The 18079-nt window shown below is 40.5% G+C and overlaps 1 protein-coding gene and 1 long non-coding RNA gene across 3 annotated transcripts in view; one reads left to right on the top strand and one right to left on the bottom strand.

Moving 5' to 3' along the window:
* The window catches only part of SGPP1 (sphingosine-1-phosphate phosphatase 1), a 29381-nt gene extending 11422 nt beyond the window's left edge, over window positions 1-17959 (bottom strand). The window contains exons 1-2 of one of the 2 annotated variants that reach the window (XM_047767515.1): window positions 17057-17949; window positions 358-447 (exon numbers count right to left, since the gene is read on the bottom strand). In XM_047767515.1, the coding sequence (XP_047623471.1) occupies window positions 358-447; window positions 17057-17749 (783 nt within the window). In that variant the 5' untranslated portion in view covers window positions 17750-17949. Of the gene's footprint in view, window positions 1-357; window positions 448-17056 lie in introns of both variants that reach the window. The other variant, XM_047767516.1, reaches the window with a different exon arrangement.
* LOC125119927 (uncharacterized) overlaps window positions 17631-18079 on the top strand; it is a 27873-nt gene continuing 27424 nt past the window's right edge. Inside the window, exon 1 of the long non-coding RNA XR_007133214.1 lies at window positions 17631-17750. This is a non-coding gene — a long non-coding RNA (uncharacterized LOC125119927). The remainder of the gene's footprint in view (window positions 17751-18079) is intronic.

Raw genomic sequence — 18079 nt, 5'->3', positions numbered from 1 at the left:
CACTAATAATGAGCAGAGCTCTCCTTGGTTTCAGTATTTAAATTGTTGGTTTTGACTAAATGGTAGGAAAGGCATAGAAGAGAATGATAAAGAAAATAAAACCAAAACTAGGAGGGAGAAATACTATCATGAGTATAATGGTTATTGTGATTGCTGGAAACTGCCTCTATAAACATGAGAACTACACCAAAACTTGGCAAAGTATCCTGTTCCTATTTTTGCGAACAAAGTTAAAAGATTGACAATAAGCGTATTTTCTTACTAGATTTCCAAAAAGTTTGAAAATGATTAAAAATTATAAAACTGCCTGTCAATTTTAGAAAAAGTAAAGCACTATGAACATAATGTTGTCCTTACCAGAATGGAGTGCATTCCCATGTAAATTCTACTTAGGCAAACTAGAGAACACCAGCAGGGAATAAGAATCAGTCCATATATAAGAGGATACTAAAGGGGAAAAAAAAAATTAGTTAGATAAATATGGTTAAATATAAACAAGTAAATAAAAAACAAATTACTATACTACAAACTCCAGGAGAACAAGAACTATGTGTTTTGTTTTGTTTTCTCCATTGTATCCCCAGCACCTAGCCCTAAGCATGGCACAGAGCAGACATTCAAGAAATACTTTCGCATGGGAGTTCCTGTTGTGGCTCAACAGAAACTTATCTGACTAGCATCCATGAGGACGCAGGTTTGATCCCTGGCCTCACTCAGTAGGTTAAGGATTCAGCATTGCTGTGAGCTGAGATGTAGGCCAGCGGCTATAGCTCCCATTCGATCTCTAGCCTGGGAATCTCCATATGCTATGGGTACGGCCCTAAAAAGACAAAACAAAAAAAACTTTTGCATGAATGAATGAATCAAATCTAATGTTGCTATGATCTTTACTGTGGGAATTGGCTCATTTTTGCTTCTACAGTAAAGATTCAGTCACTGCCATGCTACAGAAGAAAAACAGCTAAGAGACACACTTTTACTGTGGCGTGAAAGTGCTTCTGGAGTAAAGCCTGAATCTGGTCCAGGTAAGTGTCCTGGCTTCCCTGGCCAGAGCCGTTATCTCCCTCTCACTTCCAGCAGTGACTACTACTTGCAATTTCCTCATCTTCCTTTCAATACGGAATATCATCTAATTTGTTTCCCACTTCTGCCCCTCCACTAAAATTTCAAATGGCAACTTTATTGAGAAAAATTTTGGTGGGATAATGGGAGCAGAAAGCCATAAAAAGGGAAAAAACTTAAAATATAGGCAACTCTTAGTACCAATGGCTCTAAAAGAGGAATTGGCTTTGAATCTCCTGATGTTAGAGGGCAGAAGGAAACAAATGATTGATGGACTGCATGGTCATAGGTTTGTAAAGGAAGGAGGGAGGATACATGTGAGGCAGTTTATGCCTGATAACCTCAAACTCCTTAATGAAATTAAAGCCAAGATGGTTCAATTTAAGAAATGGGGTTGAAAGAAGGGAGTTAAGTAGGGCTGCAGGAAGAGCAGTAAAGATTCAGTACTATTTTTTTTTGGCCAAGCCAGGGATCAAACTCATGCCACAACAGTAACCCAAGCTGTTGTAGTGACAACGCCAGATCCTTAACCTGCTGCACCACAAGAGAACTCCAGTACATAGTTGTTTTGATTTGATTTCTCTACTGCATTTAACATGGTCCACATGTTTCCTCTTTTTGGCTGTGCCCAAGGCATGCAAAAGATCCTGGACAAGGGATCAAACCTACACCACAGCAATGACCTGAGCCACTGCAGTGACAATGCTGGATCCTTAATTGGCTGTGCCACCAAGGGACTCCCACACATTTCTTCTTGAAAGTCTAAATACCCTAGATTTCTACAGTATCACAATCTCATGGTTCCCCTTTCACCATCAGTTTTTTTCTGTTTTCCACACAAAAGCAATCTGTATTCCAGATTGTTCCTTAAACATTGGAATAATTAAGGATTCTGCCCTTAGTAATTATTTTAAGTCTCACTTTTTCCTATTTTTTAACTGCTACTTAGCATGCTGAAGATCTATCCATGTCCTTGGGCTAAGAACCATTTAGCTATCCCTGTTCTTATCTCCAGCCTGAGATCCTTCTGGCGTTACACCCACTATAATTGACACTGGACTCACCATCCTGCCACCTATACTTGTCCACGCTCTCATTTTCCCTTTTTCACTTGGAAGCATCATAGTCTAAATAAGAGGCATGAATTATCCTTGATGTTTTTTTCCTTATCCCTCAATGCAACTAATAACCAAGTCTTCTGATTTTACCGTCTACATATTTCTTAATTTTCTCTTCTCCACCCTATTTATACTATATTTATTCAGATCCTTAGAGTTTCTTTTCTAGGCTCTACCTATTTCTTCAGTCATTTTCCCATATGCATGAGTAACTTGGTTAACCAGGAGGCAGACATGTAATCATATAAGGAGGTTAAGGACTATGATAGGCATACACTAAACATATCTAAGGGAGTCTAAGGTATCCCTTAGATACTTAGTTTAAGGATGTTAGCCAAGTCTCCCAGATTAAGATAAGTAGGATTTAATCTTTAGAGAAAAAAAGCACAGGGCAAAAAAAGACAGAGGACATTTCAAACAGCAGGAGCAAACGAGAAAAGGCTTATGTGCAAGAAATTGTAAGTAGTGAGGTTTTCTAGGAGAATAAGTTTACATTCTTGCTGAGGAAAGGCACTAAATAATTAACATAAAATATGCAAATTATATAAAACATGGTAAGTATTATGGAGAAATGAAAGAGAATAGGTGTTGAAACATTAATGTTCACCAAGTATTTCTTGTGCTCCTCTTGCAGTTAGAATGGGACCATGTGACTCGTCTAGGTCAGTGAACTGGGGAAAAGGTAACTTATGCCACTTTGAATCATTCGATGAACTCTCTCTTCCCCAGAGATATGAGGCTGGAAGCCACATGTTGAGATGAACCACAAGACAGGCAGACTTCTATCAGCCTGAGTCCCTGAGGTTCTAAGTGGAACAGAGTTGTTTGCTAACCCATAATGACTATGAAACAAATGAGAAATAAGCTTTTGTTGTTTTCAGGGTTAAGTCATTACCACAGTATAACTACACCTATCATAATTAAATTAAAGCAGTAATAGAAATAGGATCAGGAGTATGGGAGTGTGAATGGGGCAGGTTAAGGTATTAAAAGATAGTCAGTGTAGGCTTTATATATGGAAGTTTAGACTTGAGGCAAGCCTGGATGGAAGTGAGAGGATTTGCCAGTTGGCTATCTGAGGGAAGAATGTATATGAGGGAGAGGGATCAGGCAGAGCAAAATTTCTAATGAGGAGACATGGCTGGCAAGGAGGCCGGCATGGCCGGAGCAGAGAGCAGGTAAGAGGAGAGGTAAGACAACTAAAGGTGACCAGGGCAAGCAAGCCTGAGAGGCCATGTATGAAATCTGACTTTGGGCAGATCAAGTGGAGACCAGTGCAGTGTTCTGAGCAGAGCAGTGTCATGCCATTAAACAATAAGGGACCCAGGGTGGAAGCAAGGAAATCAGTTAGAATTTAGGTGAGATGGTGACAGTGGCTTCTGTCTCTGTAGCAGGCACTCAGGCCTTTCCAATTTTTCCGTTAATTAAAAAAAATACTATTAATAGCAAGGGAGAGCCGAAGAAGTAAAACAAAAACAAAAAACACTGCCATGAAAGTCTACTATGTTTATTTTTTTTCACTTAGGCCCCCTAAGGAAGTAAAAAATGTACAGTTATTGATGGAAGTTCTCTGTACACAACAGATTGAAGAAAAATTCATTTAGGAGTTTCCGGTGTGGCTCAGTGGTAACGAACCTGACTAGTATCCATGAGGATGTGAGTTCAATTCCTGGCCTCACTCAGTGGGTTAACAAAAGTGTGGCTGTGGCTATGGTGTAGGCCAGCACCTGCAGTTCTGATTTCACCCCTAGCATGGGAACCTCCATATGATACAGGTGTGGTCCCAAAAAGCAAAAAAAAAAAAAAAGTTCATTTACAGTGTCTCAAAAGCTAGGACTGAAAGTAGGGGAAGGGAGTATTTTTGAGTAGGGACAATGAAACTGAATTTAACTTAATTCCCATTTATTCAGGTTTACTATTTTCAAGGTGTTAAGCAGGAGAATGAGGAATGCAGTCAAGCTAGATGCAGAGGCTTTCCCCTATTCCAGAGCACCTTTAGATCTCGTTGGGGTAAGATGACTACTTCGGAAAAGAATAAGCACTTTTAATGTCATTCATTGGTCAATTTTTTCAGCCATTAGTCTCTACTTTCAGAATATTTTCCCTAGCTTTACTTATTTATTTATTTATTTTTTTGTGGAAAGAAACACAACTGAGGTAAGACCTGATCCAGTTCAGACCACATCACATTTACTCCCCATGGAATAACAGAATTCAGTGTAATTACAGTATCAAATTAAAGAAATATCTTGCCAGTATTTTTAAGCAGATAAAAAAGACCATAGATCTTAATGACTGGAGTAAATTAAACAAACTAGATAAACTAGAAAAAGGAATACTCCTAAAGTGAGAATGTGTTAGGGGACAGAAAATTATCCATAATAACTAATTCACCTGGCACGTTTATTTATTGGTTTTGTTTGTTTGTTTTTAGGGCCACACCTGTGGCATATGGAAGTTCCCAGGCTAGGGGGTCAAATTGGAGCTGCAGCTGCTGACCTACATCATAGCCACAGCTACGTAGGATCCAGACTGCATCTGCAATCTACACCACAGCTCATGGCAATTCAGGATTGAGCCAGACTAATACCTCTGAGCATGTGGGTTTGATCCCTTGCCCCACTCAGGGATTTCTTCAAAAAAGAAATCACAGGGTAATTATGAAATAGAGATAAATAAAAACAAAACACAACATACCAAAAAACTATGTCATACAATAAAAGCAGCACTCAGAGGGAATGTATAGCAATGGAGCCCTACATTAAAAAGAAAGACATCAGTCACAACTCTATTACCTTGAAGACATGAAAAAGACAAACAAACTAAATGTAAAGCTAGTAATAGAGGGAAATAATAAAATGACAAGAGTAGAAGAAGAAAAAGAGAGAATAGAGGAGTTCCCGTCATGGCTCAGCAGTAATGATCCTGACTCAGGTTCAATCCCTGGCCTCACCTCCCTCAGGGTGTTGAGGATCCGGCATTGCCATGAGCTGTGGTGTGGGTCACAGACATGGCTCAGATCTGGCATTGCTATAGCTGTGGCATAGCCTGGCAGCTGCAGCTCCAATTTAACCCCTTCCCTAGGAACCTCCATATGCCATGGATGCAGCCCTAAAAAGACTTAAAAAAAAAAAAAAATAAGAGAGAGAGAATAGAAAAACAAGGAAATAGACAAAACTAAAAGTTATTTCTTTGAAAAGTCAACAAAATTAACAAATCTAGTCTGACTGACCAAAAAAAGAAGATGCAAATAACTAAAATCAGAAATAAAAGTGGAAACATTACTATTGGTCTTACAGAAATAAAAAGGATTATAAAATTATGAACAGTCATATGCTAACAAATTAGATAACCTAGAGGAAACACGCAAATTCCTAGAAAAATGCAAATTACCAAAACTGACTCAAGGAGAAATACAGAAGTTCCCATCATGGCGAAGTGGAAACAAATCCGACTAGGAACCATGAGGTTGCAGGTTCGCTCCCTGGCCTCGCTCAGTGGGTTAAGGATCTGGTGTTGTGGTGAGCTATGGTGTAGGTTGCAGACATGGCTTGGATTGGCATTGCTGTGGCTCTGGTGTAGGCCGGCAGTAACAGCTCTGATTCGACCCCTAGCCTGGGAACCTCCATATGCTGAGGATGCAGCCCTAAAAAGACAAAAGACAAAAAAAAAAGTATAAAGTCTAAACAGATGTATAACAAGTAAAGAAAATGAATCCATAATCAAAAACCTCCAAAGAAAAGCGCAAGTCGAGACTTTTTTACCGGTGAACTCCACCAAACATTTAAGATTTAATATCAGTATTTCTGAAGTTCTTACAAAAAAACAGAAGCAGATAGAACACTTCCTAACTCAATCTAGGAGGCCATTATTACACTGATACCAAAACCAGACAAGAAAACTACCGACCAATATCCTTGATGCAAAAATCTTCTACGAAGTATGAGCAGACAAAATCCAACATCACATTAAAAGCATTACACACCATGACCAAGTAGAATTTATGCCAAAAATGCGAGAGTGGTTCAGCAAAGAAAAATCAATGAAATACACAACATTAACAGAGTAAGTTAAAAACAAACAAAAAAACGAAAAACAACCCACAGGATCATTCAATTGATACAGAACAAGCATTTGATAAAATCCCAAATTCCTTCTAATAAAAGCTCTCGAAAAGCAAGGAATAGAAAAGAACTTCCTTAACATGATAAAGAGCATTCATGATATATTTACAAATATTACATACAATGGCTGAAAGAATGAAAAGTGCCTCCCAGCTCTACCCTCCAAGACTAGGAACAAGACAAGGATGTCTGTCTCTCACCATGGCTATCTAACATTATATTGTAAGTTCTAGCCAAAGCAATTAGGCAAAAGATATTTTAAAAGTTCTAAATTAGAAAGGAAGTGATCTCTATTCACAGATGACATGATCTTAAAAATAGAAAATCCCAAAGAATCCACAAAAAACTACTAGAGTTAAAAAGAAATACTAGAGTTAAATGAATTCAGCTAAGTTGGCAGGTACAAGATGAGTGCACAAAAATAAGTTTTGTTTCTATATACCAGCAATGAGCAATCTGAAAAGAAAATTAATAATCTAATTTATAACAGCACCCAAAAGAATAAAACACCAAAGAATAAATTTAACCAAATAAATGAAAAGAATGGTACACTGAAAACTATAAAACATTACTGAAAGAAATTAAAGACCCTTATCCTTGATACAGGATATATTTATGCATTAGGATATATTTTATTTATATTCTACATATATATATTTACAAATATTTATATGTACTTAAAATAACAGTATGTATTTTAGTTATTGTCTCTTTTCTCAGGAATGTAACTTTCATGGGGGCAGGGACCAGAGCCTATTTCGTTGACTGCTTTATTATCAGTGACTATAGCAGTGTTTGCACATAGTAAACAGTCAATAAATACTTGCTAAATGAAGTAAACATGAGCCTTTAGTCACTCAGAACATCAGTCTTACAGTATCATATTCAAGATAACTTGGGGTCAAAGATAACTATTATCATTCAATTCCTGGCCTCAAACCTGAGCTCTGCTAAACTAGTTCTCAGAGCATCCCTGGAATCCACCATAATAAACTGCAATCTGAACATCTTTTTTTTTTTCCTTTTTACAGCCGCACCTGTGGCATAAAGAGTTTCCTGGGCCAGGAGTGGAATCCAGAGCTGCAGGTGGAGCCTAGACCATAGCCACAGCATCCAAGCAGCGATTGGAACTGACGCCTAAGCTCAAGACAGCACTGGATCCTGAACCCACCAAGCTAGGCCAGAGATTGAACCTGTGTCCTCACAGATAACATGTCAGGCTCTTAACCTGCTGAATCACAATGGGAACTCCTGAAAATCCTTTTGAGTAAACCTGGGAAAGAGAATTCTTTTTTTTTTTTTGTCTTTTTGCTATTTCTTGGGCCGCTCTCACGGCATGTGGAGATTCCCAGGCTAGGGGTCCAATCGGAGCTATAGCCACCGGCCTACGCCAGAGCCACAGCAACGCAGGATCCGAGCCGCGTCTGTGACCTACACCACAGCTCATGGCAACGCCGGATCTTTAACCCACTGAGCAAGGGCAGGGACCGAACCCGCAACCTCATGGTTCCTAGTCAGATTCGTTAACCACTGCGCCACAACAGGAACTCCTGGGAAAGAGAATTCTTAATACTTGTTTTAGAATAAACATTATTAGGTAAGGGTTCTGTAGTTTAAGCTTTAAAAAGTAATATACACATTCTAAAACAAAGTAACTCAGGAGTTCCCATCGTGGTGCATAGGAAACAAATCTGACTAGGAACCATGAAGTTTCGGGTTCCGATCCCTGGCCTTGCTCGGTGCGTTAAGGATCCGGCATCATCGTGTGCTATGGTGTAGGTCGCAGACGCTGCTCAGATCTGGCATTACTGTGGCTCTGGCATAGGCCGGCGGCAACAGCTCCAATTCACCCCCTAGCCTGGGAACCTCCATATGCTGCGGGTGCGGCCCTAAGGAAAAAGACAATAAATAAATAAATAAATAAAAATAAAATAAAACAAAGTAACTCAAGTTGCATAGAAATATAAAAGCCAGTTTCGTATTTGACATTCAAGAGCACATTTTTTTTTTTTCTTTTTATGGCCGCACCTGCAGCATATGGAAGTTAGCAGGGTTGGGGTCAAATAGGAGCTGCAGCTAGTAGCCTATACCACAGCCACAGCAATGCCAGATCCAAGCCACACCTGCAACCCTATGCCATAGCTCACGGCAATGCTAGATCCTTAACCCACTGAGTGACGCCATGTAGGGAACTCTAGTCGGCTTCTTAACCCACTGAGCCACAACAGGAACTCCCAATAGCACATTTTAAACTGCATTTTCTGTACTAAAAGCAAAAATAAAAAACTTAATCAAAATAGCATGTTTCCCTTTATGGTACTTTACGCACTGGTAGACTAATGTAGAGTAGTAACACATTAGTTCAAATCAGTAAAACAAAATCTCACCCATACACAGTTAAATGCACATTAACAAAAATATGTACCACAACATTTCCAACTCAATCTATTGTTTTGACCAACATGCATTTGTTGTCATCTGTTTTAAAATTTCAAATTCTTAAATGACAATTTAGCAACAGACCTAATTATAATTTAAAATATTATATATAGAGATATATAGATAGATTTTTTTCCCCCTTTTTTTGGCCACCCCACAGCGTATGGAGTTCCCTAGCCAGGAATCAGATCTGAGCAGTAGTCGTGACCTAAGCAGCAGCTTCAGCAACACCGATCCTTAACTCATTGTGCTGGGCAGGGCCAAACCTGTGTCCCAGCACTCCCTAGACACCACTGATCCTGTTGCACCACAGTGAGAATTCCTAAAGTGTATTTTATATTATAAACCACAATAAAGAAAGTACTATTTATTATCAAACTAGTTGATGTGGCCTTATGTTAACAAAATAGGGTCCATTTCCCAATTCCAATAATAGGGAAGGGATTTGTGAGGGAAAAAAGTCCCAGAAAATTTCTCCAGTGTCTAGAGTGGACTCTGTGGATTTTTTTAAATCCCTAATTCAAATCTCTAGGGTTGAGAGCTGAGAGCAGATCCAGCCTGGGATGATGAGAGTTCTTTGGGAGCTGCCTCAGCACTTGGGAGAGTAAATGAAGCAGAGGCGATTAAGTAGGGTAACTTTCAAAATACCAAAGAATAGAAATATCTATAAATAAAAATCTGTAATAGAAAATTCAAACTGGATTTTTTTTATATCCCACATTCAATTCTAGGCAGATGTTAGACGAAATACATATGGGTTTTTTCTTGTTAACTTACTACGAACCAGGCACTATTCTAAGAGCTTTACAAATCACAAATCATCAGAACAACCCTAAGAGGTAGATAGATGTTCTAATTTAAATTAAGCAGGCACGGAGAGGTCCAAGATCAAATAAGTATTAAGTTACAGAGCTGAGATGCAAACACACGGTAAGTCTGATTTCCAGGTCAGCTCTTCACCACTCACTAAGCTGTATAAAGTGTTTTAATTACTTGCATCCCTAGGATCAAAAATTAAACACATATTTTATTTAGCTTTTCTTAGAATGGATACTAGGTACAAATTTCACTTAGAGGTAGAAAGGCTCTTATATTAATTCCACTCCCCTGTCTTAACAGACTCAGGGATGCTAAATAACATTTAGCATTATATTCTAGTAGCCTATTGTGATGCCTTTCAAATTTACCACACTTGTTATGTTATACTTTTATCACTACACAAATAGGTAATAATTTTTTAAATTTGGTAGGGGTTTCCAGTTTCTATTTTCTTTAAGAATGTTGAACTTTGCTAAATTTATGTACTTTCTCTAAAAAGAATGTTTTAAATATTTAGATCTTAACCAAAAAAAAGATGAAAAAAAGTCAAATCTTCACATTTTCAAATAAAAATTTACCTAACCCCAAACAGATTACATAACCTCCTAGATGTTTTTAATTTCATGTCACTATCTAACATTTCTATTGCTAATCCTATTACAGGAACAAACTTATTCTAAACATTTCCTTCAGTTATTCTACCAAGTGGTTTTATTTTTACTTATATGCTTTCCTTAAATATCATACATAGTCAGAATTATTTTTTATATTAGGACATTTTCCATTTACATTCATTGAAGTTAGCAAAAGAAGTTAATAAAATGATTTATAGTTAAAGCAATTACACAGTCTTTAGTAGAATTAAAACATTTTTAAAGTAACTTAAACATGAGACAAAGGCAAGCACCAAGAAAAAAATTATATGTTGAATTTGAAGAATGGATAGTGTTGGAGTTCCCATTGTGGCGCAGTAGAAACAAGTCTGACTATATTCCATGAGGATGCAGGTTTGATACCTGGCCTCGTTCAGTGGGTTGGGGATCTGGTGTTGCTGTGAGCTGTGGTGTGGGTCGCAGACTCACTCAGCTTGGATCCCGAGTTGCTATGGCTGTGGTGTAGGCAGCTCTGATTCGACCCCTAGCCTGGGAACTTCCATATGCTGCAGATGTGGCCCTAAAAAGAAAAAAAAAAAAGTTACTGATTATAATGTAGTGGCTGAAAATTACAGTTTTTGGAGCTACAAAGACCTGGCTTCAGCCACTTACTACATGCATTTATTGGGACTCTACAAATGTAAATAACAGAAATCAAATTATCTTGAATTGAAGGGAAAAAAAGAGAGATGTATTATAAGGGAGAAAAAGAGAGATATATTATAAAGATACTATATCTCACAGAATCCTGGGTCAGAATGAGGCTAAGTTTTAAAAAGAAATTGGAATTATAAACTGGCAGTCACAGTCTTATGTATCGACTTCATTGCTCTTTTTCTGCAGATTAGCTTCTCTGTTTTTTCAGTTCACATGGTAGATTAAGGTTTCTTATGTACTACTTCTTCATTGAGGCAATTTGCCCAAACAGTACTCTTAGTTCCTGACAGGCAGATCACATAGAGAAATCACAGCAGCCCTCTGGATGGGGGAGGCTTTAGAGGGCTGGGAGCTAGGCTGACTCCCCAGGAGCTGCCTGGGTCTTCAGCTGTGGGATCGTAGGCTAGTTTCATACTCTCTTTGCAGTGCAGTTTCCTCATTTATAAAGATAATATCAACAGTAAGGGCAACAACTCTACAGCATACAAGTATTTTTTCAGATGAAAATGTTAATAACATTTGCTAGGAATTTTTACTGACAGAAAATGTATGACATAATGTAGTTAACCAGAATTCTTGGGAGAAAAAGAATCCATAAGATGTGTATGACTACATATATACTGAGAGATTTATTGTAAAGAGTTGGCTTTATGGAGTTCCCGTCGTGGCTCAATGGTTAATGAATCTGACTAGGAACCATGAACCATGACGCCTTGCTCAGTGGGTTAAGGATCCAGCATTGCTGTGAGCTACGGTGTAGGTCACAGACGCGGCTTGGATCCTGCGTTGTTGTGGCTCTGGCCTAGGCCTGCAGCTACAGCTCCAATGAGACCCCTAGCCTGGGAACCTCCATATGCCATGGGTGCGGCCCTAGAAAAGACCAAAAAAAAAAAAATTTTGCTTTATTATTAGATTTATTTTAAGGAAATCACAAATCTGCAGGGTAGACAAACAGGCTGAAGCCCCAAGGCAGATGTGGTGTAGCTCAAGTCCAAAGACAGTGGCCTGGCAGAACCCCCTCTTCCTTGAGGGAGGATAGTATATTTCCTTTAGGGCCTTCGACTGATTGGATAAAGCCTCACCCACATTATGGAAGGCAATCTACCAAAAATCTACTGATTTAAATGTTAATATCATCTAAAAGTATCCTCACAGAAACATCAAGAATAGTGTTTGACTGAAAATCTGGGTACTGTGGCCTAACAAAGTTGACACAAAAATTTACCATCACACATTATATTAAATTAAAGAAGAATAAAGTCTATATACAGTATGCTCCAAATTATTTCAAAATTGTAAGGAAATAAAGTTAACACTAGCTTTTTCCTGTTCTTATTTTCTGAGTCTTCTATAACTTTCAGTACTTACGCTATTTATCCTCTTAGCATTTAATGATATTAACTACTCTCCTTTTTCCAGAATGTCCTCCCTTTCTTTCATGAAAAACAGAGCAGTGAAACAGAACAGAGAACTCAGAATTAGACCCAATATACATATGGGAACTTGATTTGTAATATCAGTGGCATTACAGATAAGTGGAGAAGGGATAAACTGCTTAAAAAGATCAGTTACTGGAGTTCCCATTGCTGTGGCTCTGGTGTAGGCCAGAGGCTACAGCTCCGATTAGACCCCCCTGGGAACCTCCACATGCCACGGGTGCAGCCCTAAAAGATAAAATAATAATAATAATAATAAAATAAAAAGATCAGTTACTTATATAAAAAATTACATCAGAGAGTTCCACAACGGATTGGTGGTGCCTCTGCAGTGCCAGGGAGCATAGGTTCAATCCCTGGCCAGGCACATCTGGGTTAAAGGATCCAGCATAGGTCACAGCTTTGGCTTGGATCTGATCCCTAGCCAGAGAACTCCATATGCCACAGGACGGCCAAGATAAAAAATTAATTAATTAATTAATTTAAAACATTTAAAAATAAAACAAATATTTATGAGTATTGCACATTTTATGTACACATTATCCTCTCAGGTCATATCAAAGTTGCTTTTGTATGTTAAGAAAACACTCATATCTATTTAGAAAATTTTATTATTGCAAGGATGTATCAAATAATCACAAAGTGTAGGCGTTCCCATTGTGGCTCAGTGGAAATGAATCTGAGTAGCAACCCTAAGAACGCAGGTTTGATCCCTGGCATCATTCAGTGGTTAAAGATCCAGCGTTGATCTGAGCTGTGGTGTAGGTCACAGATGTGGCTCAGATCCTGTACTGCTGTGGCCTAGGCCAGCGGCTACAGCTCCCATTCCACCCCTAGCCTGGGAACCTCCATATGCCGAGGGTGTAGTGCTAAAAAGACAAAAAATAAATAAATAAATAAAAAATCAAAAAGTATAATATATAGTTTTCTCTGCCTGTAAGGTTTTTTTTTTGTCTTTTGTCTTTTTTGTTGTTGCTATTTCTTGGGCCGCTCCCGCGGCATATGGAGGTTCCCAGGCTAGGGGTTGAATCGGAGCCACCGGCCTACGCCAGAGCCACAGCAACGCGGGATCCGAGCCGCGTCTGCAACCTACACCACAGCTCACCACAGCTCACAGCAACGCCGGATCGTTAACCCACTGAGCAAGGGCAGGGACCGAACCCGCAACCTCATGGTTCCTAGTCAGATTCGTTAACCACTGCGCCACGACGGGAACTCCTGCCTGTAAGGTTTAAGGTCTGCTTCTATGACTCACCAGCTATGTTACTTTGAGTAAGTTATTTATCCTTCCTCTGTCTCAGTTTTATAATATGTAAACCTGTATTAATAATAGAACCAAACATTGGGATGTTTTAAGAGTAGCCTAAATGAGGTAATAGACATTTCAAACAATGTCTGACCTATAGTAAGACCTTAATAAATGTTAATAAAGATAATATTATTAAAAGTAGTGAAATCATATGGACTAGTTAGGGATGGGTTAGGCCATAAAGTGTAGGATGTCACTTTTTTTTTTTTAGGGCAGCACCCATGGCATATGGAGGTTCCAGGCTAGGGGTCAAATCAGAGCTACAGCTGCCGGCCAATGCCACAGCCACAGCAAAGCCTGATCCAAGCTTCGTCTTCGACCTATATCATAGCTCACGGCAATGTGGGATCCTTAACCCTCTGAGCGAAGCCAGGGATCAAACCTTCAACCTCATGGTTCCTAGTCAGATTCGTTTACACTGTGCCATGACAGAAACTCCTGAAGTCATTAAAAAAAAAAGAAAAAAACTCATCTAAAATGTGCTTAATGTTGTTAAATCAAGTATATAATTATATGCCACATCATTTTATTTATTTAATTTCTTTTTAGGGCTGCACCTGCAGCATATGGAGATTCCCAGCCTAGGGGTCAAATCAGAGCTACAACTGCCAGCCTACACCACACCACAGCAACACAGGATCTGAACCGCGTCTTTGACCTACACCACAGCTCACGGCAATGCTGGATCCTTAACCCACTGAGCAAGGCCAGGAATCGAACCCACAGCCTCATGGTTCGTAGTCAGATTCATTTCTGCTGAGCCATGACGGTGAGTCCAAGACTTTATTTTTGGAAAGAACATGCAGACATAATACAAAAGGGGTGCTTTATTTTTTATATTATTCTTCAAAGGACTATGTTGGGTTTTTTGGTTTTTTGGGGTTTCGGATTTTTTGTTTTTTGGGTTTTTTTTTGTTTTTTTTTTTTGCTTTTTAGGGCCGCACCCTTGGCATAATAAAGTTCCTAGGCTCGGGGTCCAATTGGAGCTACAACTGCTGGCCTGTACCACAGCCATAGCAATGCCAAATCTGAGCCACACCTGCTACCTAAGCCACAGCTCACGGCAAAGCCAGATCTCTGAAGTTCCCATTGTGGCTCAGTGGAAACGAATCTGACTAGCATCCATGAGGATGAAGTTCGATCCCAGTTTGCAGAGAAGTTTAGCACCTGGGGTGTACAGAAATAAACACACCTGGCCTGAGTAAGCAGTAGGGCCACAAGCAAATGGAAATAGCTGTCAACCAAAATTGCTGCCTATTAGAAAAACACTAGGCTTTCAATGTTTAATTCCTATCCCACTTTCCAATAGATATTTTTTTTCCATGTCCCCACTCTGGAAATAAGCCTCCTAAGTACTACAGCACTAACTGGCAGAGAAGAGGACCAAAACAATTTAAGCAAAGGAAGGTACTTCTGTTTTTGATTGATAACAAGGATTTTTTGAAAAGGAAAACATTTAAAAAGTCATTTTGGTTTGTTGTACTGAATGATTACAATCAAACCTTTACAAACATAGAACTTTCATGTAAGGGAGCCTTTCTTTCAAAACAACAAACCAAAGATAAGTATTTAAATTTGGAAATTTATTCAAGCTTAGATGGAAAATGTGTAAAAGAAAAAACAAACTAATTCTATAAGATCAATTCTAATGTAATTGGTCAGCTTCCACATGTATAAAATGACAGTTTGAAACCAGGTGGGTTTTAAAGTTCTGTCTAGATCAAATTCTAAAACCATGTGGTATAAAATTCCCTCAAACTTTGAATTAAATTTACTAGGTTCAGAAACTTTAAGTATCTTCAGATAATTCAAATAACTGTGAAGTTAAAATATTGATAGCTGTGTCCCATAAACAATCCATCAGTACTATTTTCAGACTTCCTGTTAGCATGTGTTCTGAATAAATGATGAGCCAAAAAGGACTTTCTCTTATTTGGACTGCTAATAGCTGGAAACACAGCTACTCAGTGAAGAGGAGTTATAAAAAGGCCTATCATTATGGAATCCTAAAAAGCTCATAAAAATAAAGAGAAACATCATTAGCTAACCAGGAAATATCATAACTCAATGACAATCCTAAATTCTGAAGTATTTAGAGTAAATATATTTGAGATATTTATCATGCAAAATAGGCAGCACTATTTACAATCTGAATATTACTGTCTATCTCCTTAGGTTGAATAAGAACAAAAAACTGTTCATGGTACTCTTCCCTAATAATGCTGCCATTTTCACTATACACATTCCCTATTTTCCATGCCAGGCAGAGACGTGTCCATGGGGCAAGAGTTTATCTACACTGAAATTAAGTGTGAGATAAGTAAATTGATCTGAATGGGGTTTTACACAGAACATGTACTTCTCAGTATAAGATGATTTTGTGTCATGGAAAAAAAAATCAAGGAGGTCTGATTCCTCAGATTCTTCATAGTCAACTTTATTCTTATATTAAGGAACTGGTCTGCAGGAGGAATGAACCTCACAATTTAAAAGACAGGTAGCAGAAAACTGTAAATCAACTATACTTCAATAAAAAGAGACATAAGATATCAGTAAGAATAAATTTTGCTTCTATCTAAAAAATAATTAACTTTTAAATCTAAGTAACATTTACAGAGCATGAAAAAATTTTTTAAAAAGGGGGGAAGCCAAAAGAAGTAGACAAAATATAAGTTTACTGTTAAAAACTCATCCCTGATCTGGCTGTCATACTTAGCATTTTTCAAACCCACCAGTCTGACCAAGAACCCTAGTTTTAAGACTAACTTTAATTTTAATTTGTAATATTAATTCAACAATAATACTGTAGCTTAACTACAGATAGTACTGATCAGTGACCCAGAAACTAATAAAACTGTGTCTATCAGCAAATTAGCAACCACACCCCTTAAAAAGAGCCACTCAGGCGGTGCTCCATTAACTTCCACAAAGGGTGGCTTTCATTTAAAATGCAGTACTTCATAGCCTGGAGAAACCTCGTTTGTTTTATAAACACTGTCTGGAGTAAAGCCAATGACTTTACCTATGGCTGAAACACAATCAGTTTGGAGAAAGGCATCATGGATAACTGGTGAATCCTAGTCTCCCAACGATTAGTTATAAGGACGTTACACTTAAATGATAATTACACTCTGTGCATCACAAGAGTGAAAACCGTTTAGAAACTCAGCCAAAGCTTGGGGATAATGTATTACTCCACGAATAGCTCTTCCTTTAAGTTCCAAGAAAGGCATTACTATTAAAATTGAGTTTGCTAGCTAAGTCTCTAGGTTTTCCCCGACCGTTTTACTATCATTCTTAAGCCTACAAAGGGCCCGTTAGCGGGTACTGTGAAAACCTGTGGAGAAAGAGTTTTGGCCAAATTTAAATAACTGCGGAGAGCAACGAAGGCTCGGAGTCCTTCACTCCCCGAGCTGAGCCGTGAGGCCAGGCACCTTACCTGCCAGCGGCCATAGGTGAGCAGAACCATGGAGATGGGGATGGCGGTGCCGGACATGGCATGGGTGGAGGGCATGCTGTATTCCGAGTTGTAGAAGACCTCCAACTTGACCACGGGCGGCGAGGCGGGCCTCGGCCAGCGGATGATATCCTTGGTGCACTGGCCCAGGTACATGGCCAGCACCCAGATGACCACGAGCCTCCGGCCCACCAGGGCGTCCAGGTTCCAGATCCAGAAGGGGAAGAAGAGCATGTAGAAGAGTTCGTTGCCCAGCTCGGTGCCCAAGCAGAACAGGTAGTAGAGCGGCCAGTTGCTCACGTGGGCCAGCTGGCCCTCCTCGCCCGTCAGCGAGTTGCGGCGCAGAGCCCCCGCGCGCCGCGGTGAGGCCGGGCCCAGCTTGGTGGCCTGACCGTTCCGCACACCGTTGGGGGCGCCGCCGACGCCTGGCTTGGCCTGGCACTGATTGCGCTCGCTCCCGGGCGGCTGAGGGCCTCCGGACGCACCCAGCTGCCGCTCTCGGTGCCGGGGTTCGCCGGCGAGGGGCGCCTCCGCCTTCTCATCTTCCTCCGGGCCGCCGCCGGTGGCGGCGGCGGCGGCCGGCGCTTCGACCCCGCACAGCAGCTGGAAACCGGCGACTTTCTGCGGGTCCTGCAAACTGCCGACCAGCCGGGCCAAGCGCTGCCTCCACGACATGGTAAAGGGACCGCGCGGCCCACGAACCAGAGGACGGCGGCGGGAGCGGGGGGGGGCCGGCCCCCGGCGCAGCCCCGATCAGCCCCCGCGGGCGGGACAGCTGCAGCGGCAGCGCGAGCGGCGCCGCCTTACCCCAGAGCGGCTCTGCGGGGTGACGGCTCCACAGGCCGCAGCGGCCGCCGCGCGCCCCCGTCCCGCGCGCCCCTCCCTCTCCGCGCGCGCCCCGCCGCCGCCCGCGGCCTCCACGCGCCGGCGCGCCCCGCCCCCACGGCCGCTCTGGCAGGGGGCCCGGCCCGCCCCGAGCGCATCCGGGCGGCGTCGGGGAGCGGA

Source organism: Phacochoerus africanus, chromosome 2 (genome assembly GCF_016906955.1).
Source record: "Phacochoerus africanus isolate WHEZ1 chromosome 2, ROS_Pafr_v1, whole genome shotgun sequence".
Lineage (NCBI taxonomy): Eukaryota > Metazoa > Chordata > Mammalia > Artiodactyla > Suidae > Phacochoerus > Phacochoerus africanus.
The sequence above is the reverse complement of the archived record's forward strand: the minus strand, read 5'-3'. Positions and strand labels throughout refer to the sequence as shown.